This window comes from Centruroides vittatus, unplaced genomic scaffold (genome assembly GCF_030686945.1).
Source record: "Centruroides vittatus isolate TY-2023 unplaced genomic scaffold, ASM3068694v2 scaffold_386, whole genome shotgun sequence".
Lineage (NCBI taxonomy): Eukaryota > Metazoa > Arthropoda > Arachnida > Scorpiones > Buthidae > Centruroides > Centruroides vittatus.
Genome location: NW_027122706.1, coordinates 764827 through 785303, shown reverse-complemented (window position 1 = coordinate 785303; position 20477 = coordinate 764827). Strand labels below are relative to the sequence as shown.

Below are 20477 nucleotides of genomic sequence, written 5' to 3'. Positions count from 1 at the left end.
CAAGAAAATTAACCATTTTATTCCAACACATTGAGTAAGATGGTTAATTTAAGCGCCAACTGTGAATTTTCTCATAGAAAGTATCTTATATATAAGCTAATAACTGAACTTCAAAGTTATTTTTTGACTCAGTTTAATCACATTTGCTATTTAAATTAGTTTAATATAATTTATTGAAATACTTTGAAACAACTTAGTTTTTCCCAACATGTCTATAGATTCACGCTTATCACGCATTTCTGTCTTACAGCTTGACAATATTTAGTGTATACCTCTATTACTACTTTATTCCTTTCTCTAATACCTTTTAATTATTAAAAATTCTAAAATAAATCTTATCTTGAAAGGTATTTTTTTCTAATTATTTCTACATAAGATATACGTTTTTTAAAATTAAATATCAAATATAATTACCGTATAAAAAAAGTTCATTTATTAAATTTCACATCGACGAATTAATTTAGAGTTTAAGCAAATTTAAGTGAGTTTAAGTGATAAAAAAATTTATAAGTTTAATTAATTTTAATAAAGTAAGTTAAAATATAAGTAAATTATTATTAAATGTTATAACAAGATAAGGAGAAATCATAATATAAAGTGTTGAAAAAAGGGAAGAGGAGGAAAAAAAATAATAATAAAAATAGGAAAAGATCGGAGTGATGCGGGCTCCTTTCGGAAGAAATGATGTTAGAGACTAATGTAAACGCTCGAAATCGACCTGACAGACCAAATTAGGAAAAAGCGATCGAGTCAGACTATAGTACATCGAGTATCGAATCAAGTTTATTTTAGAATGACTTCTTGTGTTAGATTGGACTTTCAAAAATCTTTTTTCGTCGTATCCGTTCGATAAAACTCTTGAAACTTGTCCCATTTAGTTATGCATTAATAAGCTTTTAGATTCGATTCTCTTTTTCTGCGTTACCTTAAATAAATTCTTAAAAATAGAAAACTATATTATTTTTTTTATATAGAAGAAAGCACTTTACTACAACGATTTAATTATTAAGTAAGATTTTTTTTTATATGTATATAAGCCTATATAAACGGGTAAAAAGTATGTTAATGTTCGATTTGACTCGTTCCTGACTTACATAAAGGTATTTAAAACTAATGAGTTTATAGTCTCATAAATATTTAATACTTATTAATCTTTAATCTGCTCTAGTATTTTACTTTTATGTCGGAAAAACTCCTCAAATTACTATTAAAAATATTCTTTTGTGAGCGTGACGAGATTCATTCGCTATTGGAAAAAGCTTAAAATCTTTTCATCGAAAGAACAATAAAATATTGAAAATCATTATAAAATATTAAATTACAATTATTTAAGAAAGTGAAAATAGAAGTTTAAAGTGTTATAAAAATAATTAATAATTTATTATATTAATTAAAATAAAAATTTCGAATTTAAGGTACTTCCAGAGTTTAAAAACAACACTGTATTTTGAAAAAACTGTGACGATAATTAGAAGTAAATCTAGTTTAAAAGAATTTATTAAAGATTAAAAACGTTAATAATGTATTTAAAATAAATTACAACAAACGGGAAATACTATACACTATTCATTACATTCCGACTTTAGAAGAATGATCCGAATTTAGGAAGTACATCGAATTTAATTATGCATTCTGACTTTTAAAATCAGATTTTTAGGAAAAAATTGATGATAATTAGAAGTAAAAATAATTTAAGACAGTTTATTAAAGTAAAGACGATAATAAAGTATTTAAATAATGTAAAATATTTATTACGAAAACATGTCTTAAATTCAAAGTAATTCCATTTTACGTTATCACATTACCAGTTATAAAATTTATGAAATTCCATTAATTATAACAAAGTTTTTTTTTAATTTTCGTCTTGTATACATTCAGAGGGCCTTTTATCAAGCCTTTAGTGAGTTCAGCCAGCTCCCGAATAAAGGATAGTGAAGGATGAGTCCGATATATCCAGGAGAGATCATCCCCGAAAAATTCCAGAAAATACAAATTAAAAATAAATATAATCATATAAAAATAATAAAAATTAATAACATCTAAATGTATAATGATAAGTCTAGATACGTATTAAATATTTTACTAACTTATTTCGGCGTATATTTTGTAAGTAGTAGTTAGATCTCAAACAGTAGATCAAACATTTTTGTAATTACATTACACAGTTCTTTATTTTGACAAGATTCGTCTTTAGGTCTGTATGTTTTAAACACGAATTTTTAAATATTCGAATTAAGTAGGCGTTAAAATTCCTTTAAATAAATAAGATTAATTAAGAAAAAGAATAAAAATTAATTTAAATGAATCTAGGCTACTAGCTTTTGCATGAAACTTAAAGTTCCTTTGCATTTCTTTTTGATTTCTATGATTAAAAGTTTTTGTTAAAATGTTATTAACTAAAAGAAAAGTTTGCTTGAGCGATAATTTTAAATTGCCTTATTATCTTAACTATTTGAAGTTGTCTCTATGGGACATGCCATATTAAAGTTATCTCGGAATCAACCGAACCAATTGGGAAAAATTTTAGTCAAATGATAATATCTGTAATTCTATATCAAAGGCATTATTCGACAAACTTAATCTTTGACTTACGAGATGTTAACATGCAAATACGTGTTAATGCTATCAGATGCACTCAACACACGGCCTATATTACTTATAACGATATTCTTTAATTCACAACACTTCAATTTTCTAGATAAATATTACACGAAATTCTGAAAAGCATACTCTTGATATAGATCCATATTTGCAAAATTTAATACCTAGTGAACGACTAGACCCTTATATGAATACTTTTATTACTAAATTGAGATTCTTTTTGTCTATCTTTCTCATATAATTGTTATAACTATACAATATTAAAAAGAATATTCTCTAAATTATTTTTACTGATTCAATAAGTGTCCTTTCAAGTAGATTTGTTCCTACTAAAGTTCGATATGCCAATATTAAAATTGATTTATTAAATTAATGGAATTAACAAAATCTTTTTCGGGAAAAATGATAAGTTATAAAATTAAAATATTTATATATTGATTTAATTGAAATATAATAAAAATCAATTTAACTAATTCATTTAAAACCATTCTTTCCAAATGACAACGCACAAAGCTTAGATATTTAATTAATTTAAAGTTTTCATTGTATTATTTTATTCAATAATACTATTAAATCTTATTATATTATATAACTTTTATGGATACTTTTATATAACTCATTAACAAAAATTTACGCATGAGGAAGGTGGTGGAATCGAATAAAACTTTATTAGTGCAACTGCAATGATATGGTAATAACTAATTACAAAATCATAGCAAAGGGACAACAGATCCTGCAGCAGTTGCCCACAGATATTGCAGCTTGCTTTCCGTATACTGTATCTCTCATTCGTAGATGGCCGAAGCTTCAGTCTCATCATATCCCACAAATGCTCGATGGGCGACAAATCTGGATATCGGGCAGGCGAAACAAGTGTGGCAAGGTAAGGGAGACATTCGTAGGAAACCCGAGCTGTGTACCGCCGAGCATTATCTTGCTGGAAAATGGCAACTTCCCATAAAAAGCAACACATGAACATACGCTGTGCTATGAATGTTCCTCGTATCACTTCTAGAGGTCACATGAAATGGCTCTCCAGATCTTGTCAGCAGTGGAACAGTGGAACAAACAGCATTAAACAGTAAAGACAGGATCAAAGCTCTCATCAGTGAACTTCTACACTTTTACACTATGGTCAGCTGTTTCCAAACTGAACTAGGATTCGTCGCTAAAGGCAAGTGCTGCTAGTCTGTACAGTCCATGCTTCTCTGTCACGGTACTATTGCAAACGAATCCAACAATATTGGAGTACTAACGACAGGACGCGTAACAGTTGTCGTGAATGCAAATTTGCCTCTGTCAGTCGCCTGCCAACAGTACAGGAAGAGATAGAAATCTTCAATGAGGCATCTATCTCTAGAAGGTGAATAAAGACCCTGATGCAACTTTTCGTGCTTATCTCGCAATATTTGATAGTTAGTGGCTGAGATGTCCAAAGTCTGGCAGCCGAGTATTTGTGCCCTGATATTCATTGCACTATATACAACCTCACAGTCAGAATAGAATGGCCCAGATGGTGAGCAATTCGGCGAAGCGATCATCGTGTCCTCAGCCTTTCTGAAATTCCATCACGTATGCATAATATCTTTGACTGCATCATATAGGCATCCCCGGCATTCGAAAACCTCCAAATAATAGGCACACAGAAAATTGTAAAACAGTGAAACTTTTCCAGCCTTTTTATAGGTTAGCGATTTTAAGGCACTCTAATAGTGGAATATTACTTGGTGTTCAATCAGGACACAACTGTAATCATTGACATACCTGTTTGAGACAATGGAATCTCAAGTTTTGTACTAATCAAACAATTCCAGCCGTGCGTAATTTTTATTTCAATAATGTATTTGCTATTTTAAAAATATATTTCGTTATATTTTGAAGCTCTTTTTAAAAATATGATATTTCTAATTTAAATGCTAATTTATCGAAATTACATATTGAAAATGTTCTAATACAAAGTAATTTAAAATCTGATTTAGTATTCATTTGGGAACGAGCATTGGAAATTTTATATTTGTTTGTGTTGATATTCGTTTATTGTTGCTAATGTTTTTCCATTAACAGAAGTAATGATAATGTAATGATATCTTCATTATTATTCAATGTTTTTGATTTATTAAAGAAAGAGCACAAAAAAGAAAAAAATATCTTAAATTAATGTTTATAAAAATATCAGATACAAGAAAAACATCATCGCTGCTTTGTTAAACTTTCAATAGAAAAAATTGTTTTCGAGATAGAAATTTTGATTAATACGACATCAGTTCAAAGTAAAAGATATAAATAAATATTAAATATATATTTATTTTTTTTAGCACAATGTTGCTGTTGAGAACAAACATATCACACAGGAAACACTTTCAGAGAAAAAAGGTTGGTTTATTGGTGTGAACGGATATGCATTTCGGACTTAACGCCCCTCTTCAGTCCTATTATTACATATTTACATATTTATCAGCAAATTGATTACAGGTTTACAAGTTTACAAAATACATTGAAAAAATTAGGATGCGCGTACAATGGTTTATACAATAAAATTAATTACCTGAGATAGTGACAGTTAAACCAACATGACTCCACACATACACACATCCTATGTGTATATGTGTGGAGCCAAAAGAATTTTTAGCTCCCTTTTCCTTTTTCAACTACGTGTATATCTTCTTACGAGTCATGTTGGTTTAAATGTCACTATCTCAGGTAATTAATTTTATTGTATAAATCATTGTACGCGTATCCCAATTTTTTCAATGCATTTTGTAAACTTGTAAACCTGTAATCAATTTGCTAATAAATATGTAAATATGTAATAATACAACTGAAAAGGGACGTTAAGCCCGAAATGCACATCCGTTCACACCAATAAACCAACCTTTTTCCTCTGAAAGTGTTTCCTGTGTGATATGTTCTCAACGGCAACATTCTGCTAAGAAAATACATATAATACAGAACAACAAGCAACCAAGATTTAAATATTAAATAATTTAAAATTAATAAAAGTTTGTATTAATTTTTATGCGCACATAAAACTTAATATATTTTAAACACCACATATGTTACGTAAGTCACATAGACCATGATCCAAATTAATGGATGAATACAGTATTGAAAATTATATTTAATAGTTCTGTATTGATACTGGTAATATACTGTTATTAATTGTATAAAATAATATACTTTTAACTACAGTTACTATTGAATCAAATTTGTCAATCTTCAATTTGTTATATTCGATGACCCTAATATTATTAGGGTCATCGAATGAGATATAACAGTATATAACGTTCGATGACCCATTCTCAGGTAGCCTACAGCTCTGGTGGACCCGGAATCGAAACGGGTAGTCGAAAAACCTAAAAAATTTTTCGTGGTGATTCGTTTGGGAACTACTTCTTTACCAATTGGCAATCCCCGTTATTGGCCTGGCCAAACCCACAATGGATATAAGAAAAAAGCACTCGTAATAGCACGAGGCAGAAAGAATAAAGTAAAAATGACCTCATGTTTTAATGAAAGTGGAGTAAAATTCAATATTTCTTAATGAAATATTGTACGTAAAAATTTCATATGCTTTATATTTATTTTATAATATAGGTAATTCATACATTTGAGTGTTCTTACAAATTGCATAGTGATTGTATACGATGTGTATATAATTAATATCGATTCATGATCACTTCTTTCCTGATAGCGTGGTTCAGTAATAAGAAAAGAAAGCTTTATATTATTTAAGAAGATGTTGTTATAATAGCTTATATTGTAATTATTTCGCAAGTGATAAATAAAAGTAGATAAAAAGTTAATCTAGTAAGTTTGTTAAATCTCTAAGGATTACTTTTAAAAGTAATTCATAATTATAAAAAGAAAGGATTTCGATTAATGACACAAAGCAATGCAACACTTGGGCGATCTGCCAAGAGGGGCATCCCAAGAGGATTTTCTGTGGCCGTTACTTAGGTGTTAGACACGCGTGAAAGAAACACGAAAAACTCCACGCGACCAACCCTTTAGTCAGACCATGTGTTGTACCAGTGTTTAGTGGTTTTATCCACTTACGATCGTGAAAGTAAATATATTTAATATTACATTTCAGATATAATTTACAAGTTTATAGTATCCATTAAAATGATGAATTATTAGAATTAAAACGTTAGAATTATAGACACATCCACTTTAAAATTAGAAATAGATTTAAATACATATAACGTTGTATATTTGACTTCAAAATAGTTTCTTATAATTGGATTTGCAGACAATATAGTATTTGTACGAGAAATTCTCTACTCGTTGCAATACAGTACTTAACTTGCCCATTTCTTTTTTTAAGAAATAGAAACTAATGGTCATCATATTCTTCTTTGTTTTTTCCAAATAATGTTTTAAATAACTCAACAAATTTCAAAAAGTATTTTTATATATAATTCGTATAGCTAAATGCTCTTAATAGTGTGGTAAGAATTAAAATCTTTTTATTAACAAAGAATATTGAATGTATAAAATTGATTTTCTATTTAGCATCTTATTAATAAAATTATTCACTAAATGATTGAATTATTCACTATTCTGATTTATTCGTGAAATTATCGTTGAATTTATGAATGGCCATATATTACTTCGCAAAGAGCGTACTACTTTTAACAATTTTCATTCTAATAATGAAATAATGAAAAGAATAAAAAATAAATAGATTTTAAGTTATCGTCTATATCCTTTAAAGAATGAGTTATCTTATTTGAAAATTGTGAAAATTTCATTTTTATTCTAATTTCAAGTGACAATTTCAAAATTGCTTTGCACTTTCTGATCTCGAAAAACTAATTCTTTCTACTTACTTTGTCTGATATCCATCTGTAACACATTCTCACACATTCTTTACGTACATTTAATTAAAAGTTTTCAAGTATTCTTATTTCCCTTTTATTATTAGCTGATGATTCGATGGCTGAAAATTATTTTTGTTATCCCTCAATTATCTGAAAACTTTGTTATAGAAAACATCTATAGATGTGTAGGTTATTTGTGAACAATTCATACGTTTCCAGAAAATTTTTATTAACAAATTGCTCGTCTTTCTTCAACTATAGAAACTTTTTCAGGTGTTTTTTTTCTTTCTATGAACTGATCTACTTTTGTCTTTTTCATTCTTTTAAGAAATAATTTAAATTCAATTTTTCAATTAGTTTCAAGTTAATTGTTTTGAGAGTGTAGTCCTTTTGTCCTAGAATAGTTTTAAAACTTTTTCTGCTCTGTGAGCACAAAAAGAGCTTTTCCAATCCATTATGGGATCAGCCAAGGCAATAGGGGTTGGCTGAGTAGTGAGATATGGGGCACGACGTCCACCGATAAAAATTCCAGGGTGGTTGCTGGCCCTGAAGTCTACCATTGGTCGAGTGTATAAAAATCACTAAACACTGGTCGCTGTTCTCGTCGCAGATCGACGAACTGGCCACATGAAGTTTGACGGATTTTCTTCACGTATCTGACACTTAATAAGGACCAGTTTTCTATAGAAAATCCTCCATTGATAAGGCGATCTTCCATGGGAAAGAGTATCCTTTGTAGATTGCTCATGTGTTGCATTATCTTATTTCACATATCCAATCCATTTGGACATAGAAAGTAAGTAAATTTAGTTTTTATATAAAAAAACATAATTTAAAATGATATAAATTACATTTCCTTTCATAAATATATAAAAATAATCATAAATTGTTCACTAAGTTATTTTTATACCTTTAGGAAAATAATGGCTGCTCACATTTTTTGATTGCCTCGTCATTTCATTCTCTCTGACCCTGACGATAAATCTACACAATTTTCTAGATATTTTACCATCGATCGTTTAATTTCATACGTAATTTCAATAAAAACTGTTAAATATTAAAATAAAAATACGCATCCAAACCGTGTTTGATCTTAGAAAACCTCACAATATTAATGTGTTACTTTTCTTTCTTTTTATAATTATAAATTTGATTTAACTCTAGTTCTATTAATCCTACATTAAACATCTATTGGATGAAGTGAAAAAGTGACAAAATAATCTAACAATTAAAGAACTAAGGGGGAACCCAGAAAATATATGAATATCTTTTAGATATGCCTGAAATCAATTGTAGAATTTTAGGATTAGGACATATAAATCTTGTCCACCAATGGTCTAGTGGATAAGAAGAAACAAAAATCTTATCTCGATAAAATAAATTGTTTAGAAAATCTCTAAAACTTCAAAATTTATATAGTGTTTAATTACATTAAATATTAATAGAACGATTTTTTAAGTTAGAAGTTGGAAAATTATTTCCAGAATTACATATTCATAATAAAATATATTATTAATACTTCATGAAAATTTTATTTTTACTATATATTAATATTGTTGTATTTATAATACTGCAGAAAGAGAATTAATTACTTTATAAACAGTAAAATTAACGATAAAGAAATGCTGATTAAAAAATACAACGTTAGCAACAGACTCACGTTCACGTCGTGTGTACAAAGATACATTTTTTCTGACACTTTTCATTTATTAAATCGTGTTCTCAATACAATTATTTAAAATATTTATCACTTTATGTCTCAGAACGTGAACTTACTAGCTAATTTACATTAAATCTGAATTAAATATAATGTATCTTCTATTAAATAAATACTGCATTAGCTTGCAAAATACAAAACTTTTATACTTCACCACAATGATATTGTAATTCATTATTTAAGTACAATACGTGGAATGAAAATAACATCAAATTTCTTTTGCATTTTAAAAAGATTTCTCTGTTTTTAATATTTTAAACATGTAAAGAAACTTGTAGAATTTAAAATAATTATTTCTTGAAGATACTGTTTGGTGAACCGGGTTACGGACATGTTTTATATTTCAAAACTTGTAAACATACGCCAGAAATTAAACTTAAGGAATAGCAGTGTGATATAAATAAACAACTTTTCTACAGCCTGCAAGTAAAAGAATTATGAAATGAAGCTAGAAAGATTAAAAGTAAAGGATTTACATCCGTCTAATCCGTAAGAACAGAGAAACGTGTATCTAAACACAAGAGATGCACGTTCCTATCAAATACCTGGAAGATATTCGATACAAATTGATCGTTTATATTACAAGATTTATCAACCTGCTCGTATAAATACAATATATATTGTTATATTTTTCATGTTTTGTACATAATAGTTTATTGTAACATATTTTTATAACAAATTAAGTTCGCGTGTTCGCAACAGGCGAACTTAATTTGTTGTAAGTTATAAGGTTTAATTTAATTTAATTTAAAAGTCTTAAGGGTTATTAATCTGTTATAAGGTTTTGTTTAAATTCAGATTAATTGAATTAAGAATTTGTAATCTGATGATGTAACCTAAACCTAACCTAATCTCATCATCAGATTACAAATTGTCGAAGATGATCTTGAGTTACTTAATTGTTGATAGTAGATATAAATTGATTTGTTGCTAGAAATATGAACCAGTACTTCTTGTTAATCGCCCACTAGTGGACTAGTGGATAAAACCACTGAATAATAGTCGAGATGTCGCGCCTGACCAACGAATTGATCACGTCAAATTTTCGAGTTTCTTCACGTGTCTAATACAGTGGCGCGTTATAGCTTCATGGGGCTCAGGCAAATTTGAATTAGAGGCCTCATGGACTTCAAACATTTTTTTGGGGGGAATATTTTCTTATAAATAATTGGCTTGGTGGGGGCTCCTGTTGGTGGAAACTGTTCTTCTTGTCCATAGGATAACGCGCCACTAGTCTAATAACTAAATAGGGACCTGTTTCCCCATAGAAAGCCCTCCCAGGTGTGGCATTCCCTTATTCCATCTTGTTAATCAACAAATTTGAATTTCTTTAAATTGAGAGAATAAATAAATATGAAAGTATTAAAAATATGAGTAGTAAATTCAGCAATAATATTTTAATGACTGGATGTAAGCAACGTAATACCCACGAACTAAAATACGATTGAAATTATCCGAGTGAAATTTGCGTATGTGAAAAATGAATTGTTCTCGTATTAAATAAGGATTAGTTTCGAAACTACTTAAAACAGATTTAAGAAAGGATAGTAAAGTAATCCGAGATCTTAAATATAAGATAAACGAGTACAGTAATGTAATGGATGATCAATCTAAGACAGACAATCAGTCTAAAAATAGAAGCGAAAATTGACAACCGATCTAGAAAGATGGAAAAAAAATGGCGGAAATTCAAGTTAATTTCGAAAGAGACATAACACGATGTTTAAATTGAGTTGAACTTTGAAAGACTCAATTAATCTGTCTTTTACCACCGGTTTTAATGGCGGCTGCTTCGACACTTCTGTTGGTTCTAACAGATTTATCTACTAAATAGAATAAATCTTCCGTCAGTAAAGTTGCTTCTTGTTTCAACATCAAAGCCAAAGAGATTTATGTTAGATGTTAAATTTATAAAACTTTTATTCACTAAATTTATTAAAATAAATTATTATCGACTAAATTATACGAGGTACTTGGGTTCTAGAATTGACAATTTCAATGAGAATTGAAATGGTCTTATGAATTAGGATTTATTTTTGCAATTTAATTAAAAAGTTTTTTTTGGCAAATGATTGAAGAATATACCATTTTTTAATTAACTTTATCTTTCATATTCATAAACTATTAATGACTGAAATGATATTTTTTTATGAAATATAACTGAAAGAATATTACAACTTGATTTAAATCAATCATACACAGCGAAATCTCTGAACAATGATACTGACGAGTACATAAAAATGGCCGTTGTTAGGAGATGGTCGTAATCGGAGGTTCGACTATACTTTTACCATATTCAATTATTATATTAAAACTAATCATTAATTTGACAATGAATCATGCATTTGTTACTTTTGTTTGTAATATTCGTTTTTATTAATTAAATACAATTATTTACTAATTGAATTGTTGAAATTATCAATATATAAGAATCCAAAGGACAACCTACCACATGCTCAGCCAAAGTAAGAATTCAATAACTAGAAAGAAAGGAATTCATTCTGATCTCCAGTAAGATACCAATCTACATCCATTAAAAACACGCTAAATGTTTAGTCATTTAAGAGCATTTGACATGTTACTGAGAACTGAAGGATAAATATATTCAAAAATATTAAATTAAAATTAAAATTCCACGTAATAAAGCACAACTTTTAAATTATTAAAAATTAGCAACCAACATTTTAACTTAAAACACAAAACATGAACTTTAAAAATCTCTTAATGAATACGCATCAAGAATTCCTCATTCTTTAACGTAAAATGTAGACATTTTTACCAACAAAATAACGATTAAACATTTAAAAAATTATTAACGTAACTAAATAGAAAATATAAAAATTTCTTAAAAAGCTCTCCCCACATTAGATGAAGCATAAATTATAAAAACTTTACTCAATTTTGTTACATATAAATTAAAAATTTCAATAATTTATACTAGGTTAAGCAAAGCTGCTTTAATTATATTTATTTGCTTAATATTAACGTCTTGAGAATATTTTTCAAAAATTTAGAAAAATTATGTAATTAGCATCGACTTAATCTTATGTAATTAGAATCTCTTAAAGTTAAATTAGCATTAAAGAATTTTGGATAAAATTTTATATAAAACTTATATTACTGTCAAACCTTCGAAAACGGCCGATGTTCAAAGATTATTTTATATTCATTTTTGTGGAAAAGGGTTCTTGAAAAAAATGGCCGCTGCTTAGAGATGGCCGTTATTGAAGTTTTGACTGTATTAATCTATTTTTTTTTTTGTAAGAAATGAGGATCTGAAGAAATATTACAAATTGAATGAAAAATTAAGTGTTTTAATTAAGTAAGGGAATAAAACTTTTAAAAAATTTTCAATTTATTAACATTAAATGGGTTATACGCAACATACTTAAAGAATGGGGTCACCAGTAGCTTAGTGGATAACACTACTAACCATCACCACCTAGATATAAGGCCTTTTCACTCTTCGTGCATGATCCTCCGACGTCCTCAGAAGATTGTTGAAAGTTGGACACGTGGGTCGCTAACCATTAGTCCTATTTCTAGTGTGGGTCTTTGTTAAGGATTTTTGTCAAATTTTATTCGAAATGTGATCGACGTGTTGTATTCTTTGTTGTAAATCAAATTACGCATGAGAAAGTATTCTAATTTTCGAAGGAACAGTCCAAAGAAAACAAATGGTTACGATCGATCCCTAAGAACAATTTTAAGCCTACTGTAATCTAGAGTAAGTATCAATACTTATTTTATATTTATATTTATTGGTATATGATTGTTTCACTTTAATCAAATTTGTAAAAAATAATAAGGCCACACAGAATAAAATATATAACGAGCCGAATTTCAGAACTTTTAGATATTTTGAATGAATGCTATTACTCAAAACCAATCCTTTCAACGAATTATAGGTAAATTTTGAATATGAGCCATAAGCTTTAACTTACAATTACAGATAAGTTTTAGAGAATTTACTATTCAAATTGTATCAAAACATTTCTCACAGTTACTGGTAGTTAATAATTACGTTTCACTACTAGATTTTCATAATGGAGGAATTGATTTTCCTCATATGAAATTCTAGTAGTAAAATGTAAATAATAGAGATTTATATGCTAAAGGAAATTTGGACAGTCTTACTATAATTTTTCAATAATTTTTGTAATTAAATTTATTTTTATAATTACACAATCTATCAATTCATAATTCCAAAATAAAGTTCAATTTTTTTATTTAAAAAATAAATTGTAAAATTGGAATAAAAATGGTGTAATAAATTATACTACAAATGAATGTTTATAAATATAATTATTTTCTCATTATTTATAAATGTTGTTATTATTGTGATGAATATTTGTTTTTGGATGTGTTCTTACTCATTCTATTTTTTTAATGGCTTACAGGTATGTGATCTTCACTTTTCACCATTAGATGTACTTAGATTTTCTGATGAGAAAACAGAAAAAATAGTAAGAGCATCATTGAAGTTGCAAGGTTAAACTAAAGGTGCTATTTTCCCAATTGCTCGTCATATTTATCTTCTGCCTCTAATAAAATAGAATCTCCAGGAATAAGTTTTAAAATGTTTGTACTAAAGTCCATCTTTTATTGGCGACATCACAAGTCAGTAAAATGGCCTTGTTATTTCGGTGGTGGTGGTCAGTTTTCCCATAGAATTCTTTCCGGATGGCACTCCTTTAGTAAATCGTGCATGTGCTGGTTACCTTCTTACAATAATCCAATTTATTTAAAGAATGGTAAATACGTAAAAATATATTATTTAAAAAATAAAGGAAGGTAAGTGATGAAATATATTTCAGACCTTGTCCTGCTGATCATGTGCATTTTATATATTAGAACGAAGCAAACTATTTACGTAAAATGCCAGCATTTATACCTTTAAGACACGTAAATTATCTGAAAAAAGGACTTTCTTTAAAGTTTCGATAAAAGTTAAAATAAACAAAGCAAAATATCTTTGAACGAGCGAATTTAAGATGTATCTACTCCAAGGTACGAATAATCACTTTATTTTAGAATATTGACATTTCTTTTGAAAAATTTAGCATCAGGTGCAACTTTCTGAGAAGTTTTAGATAGTAATAAACCAATTATTCTTTTCATCTTCAAATATTTTCTGTAAGAAACAAACAATAAACTGTGCCAGAAAAATTGCTTTTACCATATGCAGCAATCTAAGATGAAAATTCAAGTCTTATCCCATTTAAACAATGGCAAACTGCCAGAAGATTATTGAGTTTCAAAATCTTAAAAGTCAAAGAAAGATAACTGTAGAATGATTTTAAAATATTGGATCTGCACGAAGAATATTCCTCGAACTTTGTGTCTTCTATCACGCTATGTATTTTTGATGAAGAGAACCAAAAACAATTTCCCTATTGCATAAGAGTTATACAACACAAATATTGACGAATTCAATTTAAATCCTGAGATTTTTCTAGTTTTAACACAAAAAAAAACAATAAATGGAAATTTTACTAAGCATTTTCATATTTACTAAATAGTTTTAAAGTTTAATTTGTATTATTTAAGCATTAAACTTTAAATTCTAGTAACACAATAAAAAGATATTTTCTTAAAATAATTGAATTAATTCAGAATTTCATGCTTTAATTTTAATGGAAAATGTTTAAAAAACATATAATTTTACATTTGAGGAACTGAAATATCATTTAGAGGATGCAAATTAAAATTATTTATCTAATTTATAATTTTTAAAAGGCGTATATTTAAATATTTAGCATTTGCTAACCACTTGCAGAATATGAACGACTGTATTTTGGCATAAAAATATCTTAAAATGATTCTATTCTATAACATTTTAGTTTTAAATTTTGTATTCTTTAACCAATAAATTTTTTTAAGAAAGATATGGGGTGAGTCTAGGTGACAGCTAAGTAAGCAAGCCAAGTATTGGCTTGCTTACTTAGCTGTCACCTAGACTCACCCATGGATTCAGAAGTACTTTAGAAATACAAAATCTCTCCGAATTAATGTTGAAACTCTTTAGCGACTTTCGACATTCGGAATTCTAGACGTAAAGAATGTTTTTAATTGATAATATCATCTCATTACTAATTTATTAAATATAATCTATAGTAACTGCTTGTAAACACAGTATATGTATTTCAAATTACTGTATTAGTTTAAACTTGCTAGTAAATAATTAAAATCTTTAAAAATTGTAATCATGCTATCCCTAAAAACAAGTGATATAATTCCCTAAATTTGTAAAGTACTTAAATTTTCTATTTTTATTTTAGAAAATTTAATAAAGGATTTATGCTTTTTCTTTCAATTGGTGAAGAGTGAAAGAACAGAAAAAGGTTGCCTAAAATCAGGAATATTTCGGATATTTAAATATTAATCAAAAATACTTAAGTAATTTTTAAATAACTTTTTTACTTAATTTAAATAGTATTTAACTTTAGAGATGTCATCCAGTAAAATGATAAATACAGTTTTGTTTTTATATTTCTGTATTATCGTTTAAAAATTTAACAAAATGTAACTCGAGACCTTTGATTAAAACATTTGCCTTATGACATTTAATTATGCAAATCGCTTAAATTCTACATTATTGCCATTTTGAAGTAAGTTATAATGTAAATTTTCAATTTTGTGTAATTATCATAAGTGCCTGAAATTTCTCAATTTGGACTTAAATTCTAATTTATAAAATAATAATGATATATAGATCTAATAAACTCTAATATTAAATATTTTTTAATGAAATATTTATTCAGGATAATTCTTAAGATGCATTCGTTTTGTTAGAATAGTGTAAACTTTTACGTCAATTTGACGTCATTATGTCACTTTCTCATTGCAAAAAAGGAAAATGACGTCATATTGACGCAAAAGTGTACATTATTCTGACAATGCAAATGCCCCTAGAAAATCTAAATCATTGCTTGTCTATACTATTTATCATTATGCTTGATTAATTTAAAATAGGAACACTTGAAGCACTTTTTAAGCCCATGGGCATTTAAGGACAGCCTACAAGTAAAGCTCTTTTTCAAATTGGTTTCAAGCATTCGTGTTTGTTCTCTGCGCTTAAACCTGTTGTGTAAAGCATCCTATACACTTATCATTAACGAAACTTGCCATTTAGGTAAAGAATTGTTCATTCAGGTGATGGCTTCTATTAAATAAGGAGTGTCGAACCGAATTAAGTTTTTCTATATTTTCACTTTATGAAATCTCAATGGGTGGTCTGACTCGAATGACCGCAGCTAAAATTATTTATGATAAATTATTATTTGTATTCTTGCATACGGAGCCAATTCGAAACTGAATCTGTATGATTTTATAAGGATTTATTATCGTGCAATCATCTAGAAACTTTAGAAGAGGGTAGAATTTGAGTTTTCTTTATAGTAGACCTCTGCAGATGATTTCATAGGTTTTAGTGGATAATGATTATTGTGGCTAAATAATCAACTTATTATTGATTTTATATATTCACTTAAAATTAATATTTTTTAACTTTTCGTTTTTCATTACAGTTTTCATCTTAGAATGGTTTAGAATTAAATATTTATATTTCTTCAACTGTTTAATATTTAATCTTTGAAAACTGAGTTTCGTTTCTGTCACTTTCTAACTAAAATTACATTGATAATTTCATTATAATTCCTTATAAATTCAATTAAATTAAGCATTATTTAATTATAAACGTATGAAAATAGATACATCTGAAATTGTATTTCATAAAATCCACAAAATTTTAAGAAATAGAGCAAAATTCTTACTAAAAATCAGTTCACTTCAAAAAAATATAGGTTGCAAGTATATAATATTTTGAATAAGCTAGGATTGTTAATTTCTAGTGTTTACTTAATTCTAATTTAATTATAATTATTAATAGTTAAACAAATTTTAATTAAATTAAATAACGTATGAATTTAAAACTAGTTAATTAAAACACAGAATAGAATTTTCTAAATATATTAGATTGTTAAAATTATAAAAAAGTCGAAGTTGTCTGAGCGTATTACAAACGATTCTATAAATAAATAGCAGAAAATAAAATTGTATAGTTGAGGACAAGATCTAAAAAATCGGATTTAATTTATCTATAAGAATGAAAGTTTAAATAAAATAAATATAAATAATTTAATAACATCATTAAGGTTTGCAAATTAAATTGATTTAGCATATATTTCAGACACACGTTTAAATATGTTGTATAAATGCAACTGTAATGCTTTGTTTTCGCAACAACAGAAATTGAACACAGAATTTCTCGCTGTCAATAACAAATAATAATTTGATATTTGTCGATTATCAAAGACGGGAACGAATTCTTTTATTCTCCTCTTCCGCCATTTTGTTTGAAAACTTTAAGCTCTCGTATAGTGTTGCCAGAAACTAGAAAAATGACGTTACCAAAATATCACTCTCTAATTGGTTTAGTATATAAATTGGATATATAACGAAACGAAAAAGTAGAAATATTTTCAGCTTTCTTATCCGTCCGGAATCCATTTAATTCGAAATTTCTAGACAAAGTGACGTTTCTTTTTCTGGTTTCTGAAATATTTTCTGGGAATTTGAAGTTCATTATTAACTTTAGTAACTTTATTCATTTGAAGGAATATTTCTTGGGTAATATTTCTAATTTATTTAAATGATATGTTTACACTATTTAAATAAATGTTATGACATTTATTTACATTACATATTACATAAGTTTATAAAAATTATTCATTAATTTTCTACATAAATTTTCTCTAAATGTACAATGGATATGTGTAAAAGTAATAGAAATGTTTACAATTTAGAGTTTTCTATTGATTTCTATATTATAAAGTTATTATATTTCCTTAAGCTATATAAATATTTACTAGTCTATATTTTGTGTTCTCTTTCAAACATAATACTAAAATTATCTGCTAACAATTATGTAACTTCATTTTAAAACGATATTCTTTAATAAATTTAAAATAATTTCCTTATTATAAGTTTTAAAATCAATTTTCAATATCTTAATATAGTTTCAAATGTCAGTATCATTAATATTGCAAAGAAAAAACATATACAATTTAGATTCAAAAAATTGTTCTATGACTTATAATTGTCTCTCGCAATCTATAAAATTTACAAAATATTTTTAAATTACAATTACTTTTGAGATGTGACTGGATTTCAATATATTGAATGATTTCTTACGAGAGGGCTGACCGAATAAATCTTCATTTCGACACTTATTTAATCCATTTTTCGGCTGAACAACAATCAATACACAGATTTTGAATTTATATCAGCAAAAACTGGATTTTTACAGTTCTCATCGATTTATCCATTGTAGTTTACAGTTCTCATTATAGTTAGTAAATAATAGAACAGACATTTTAATTATAGTATAATTAATTCGTGTTGTATTTATTGATTATAGAAGAATTTAAAATACTTGATCTTTGTATTTTTTTAATTAAAAAAAACAAAATAATAACTTGTTTTGTCTAAAATCTATCCAGAAAGTGACAGTTCATCTTAGGAAACAATGTTAAAATGATAGGTTGATAAATTAATAAAAATATTATGTTTCCATGTCTGCTCCTTATATTACTACATTAATAAAAATCTTTAATTAGACAATTAAATATAAATTGTCACTAATTTAAATTCAATTTTGCTTGTAAAATTTGAAATAAATAAAATAATTAACGATATTTAGTTCATTGAATTCTCTGTCTCATTCATTGATGGTTCTCTGTCTCTCTATCTGTTGTTAGATCGTCAACAATTATTCATTAAATTTCTTTATAATTTATACATATTTTAATAAATAAATACAAATTATAAAACATTTTCGTATAGTAAGAATATAACAATCAATAATTAGAGCATATAATGATAATGAGAAAATAGAATTATCAAGGTTTGATTTTGAAAACGAACATTAGCCACTTAACTTATGGAATATTTCAAGAAATACAAATATGTTATAACTTAAATAAAATTAATTAGAAAAGATAACTAAAAATATTCGAAAGAATTTGCTATAGAAAGTAATTGGCAATCAGAGGGCCCGTATATTAGGTCCTTTGGGGCACGTGTTCCCCTTTTTCTATGGGTTGCCCTTTTCCTAATCAGGGATCCCAAATCCATTGTTAACAAACAACAGAAAATTCATGATTTCTAGCCTATTCTTAAAATATAAAAGAAACTAATGAACGATATTTGTCAATTGTCCCATGCAACTTCGTCGTATATTGACCAAAACTTGGATTGAAAACAAGAAACATTCAATGTTTTCAAGGCCAAGTTAGCCGCAATCAGTTGCAACCAACGTAGTGCTACTATGTAGGAGCGCAGATTCGATGTTAAATGATAGTTTGAAGCTTCTTGCATTATGCACAATGCCCCTTTTTATGGCTTGTACTCTCTTTTTCTGTAGTCTACGGGCGTCGCTGTCAGCAATGGAAACAAATTTACTTAAAATTAAACGAATAAAGTTACAGTCTCGCAATTTATTTCCAAAAGAATATAAAATATAAATTATAAAACTTCACTTAAGAAATGTTCTAACTCTCTACGTATATCAAATAGGCTATAATATATTTGGCCGGGTGGATGGCTGAAGCGATTAAGACCAGGGCCACCGAAAGCTTATACGAGGCGCGAGGTATAGCGAGTCTTTTTTGAAAATGTTTTTTTTTTTTTTTTTTTGAACAAATTAAATACAGTACTTAAGATGTTTATTTATTAATAAAAAGCAGTCTTAAAAATGCTGTTTTCTGTTAATAAAAATAACAGTAATTTACAGGATCAGAACCATTACGGTGCCTCTCGATAACCTCGGTTAAGGTGTCAGCCTATCCCTGGAAGACCCGGGTAGGCTGACACCTAAAGGTGTCAGCCTATCCGGATCCTAAGGAATTTTAGGGATGTCGTCCCAAACATGTCGGGCACCATCCTTCACCAACCTGTCGCTCCAATTGCGGGCCTGGCCAAGCCCACAGTGGATATGAGAAAAAGACCCTCTTAACGCCCACAGCACGGAAAGTATAGGAATTAGGAATAAAATAAATTTATATAAGATTAATTAGAATTGAATGTTATTAACAATATTATAATTATAATCTCGAATTGTATTATTTCTTTTATAAAGATATTTAATTCTATACAAATCAATTTATGAATAAAATCATATTCGATAAATAATTAGTTGAAATATTTTTATAAATTTGTAATATTAATTGATAGGAGAAGAAAGAAAACATACCTTCAGATTTACAATTATAAAGGCATTGTCTAACGACTATTCCTTTGTTGACGTATTTCTATAGAAGATATAAGAAATATAG

General features: G+C 27.6%; 2 protein-coding genes across 2 annotated transcripts in view; one reads left to right on the top strand and one right to left on the bottom strand.

The window, feature by feature from the left end:
• Positions 1 to 20477, top strand: part of LOC136988866 (uncharacterized) — a 539116-nt gene that overhangs the window by 307684 nt on the left and 210955 nt on the right. The gene's annotated exons all lie outside the window — the stretch shown is intronic.
• Positions 1 to 20477, bottom strand: part of LOC136988709 (uncharacterized) — an 87677-nt gene that overhangs the window by 4066 nt on the left and 63134 nt on the right. The window contains exon 3 of the mRNA XM_067286653.1: positions 20396 to 20453. Coding sequence (XP_067142754.1) covers positions 20396 to 20453 — 58 coding nt within the window. The remainder of the gene's footprint in view (positions 1 to 20395; positions 20454 to 20477) is intronic.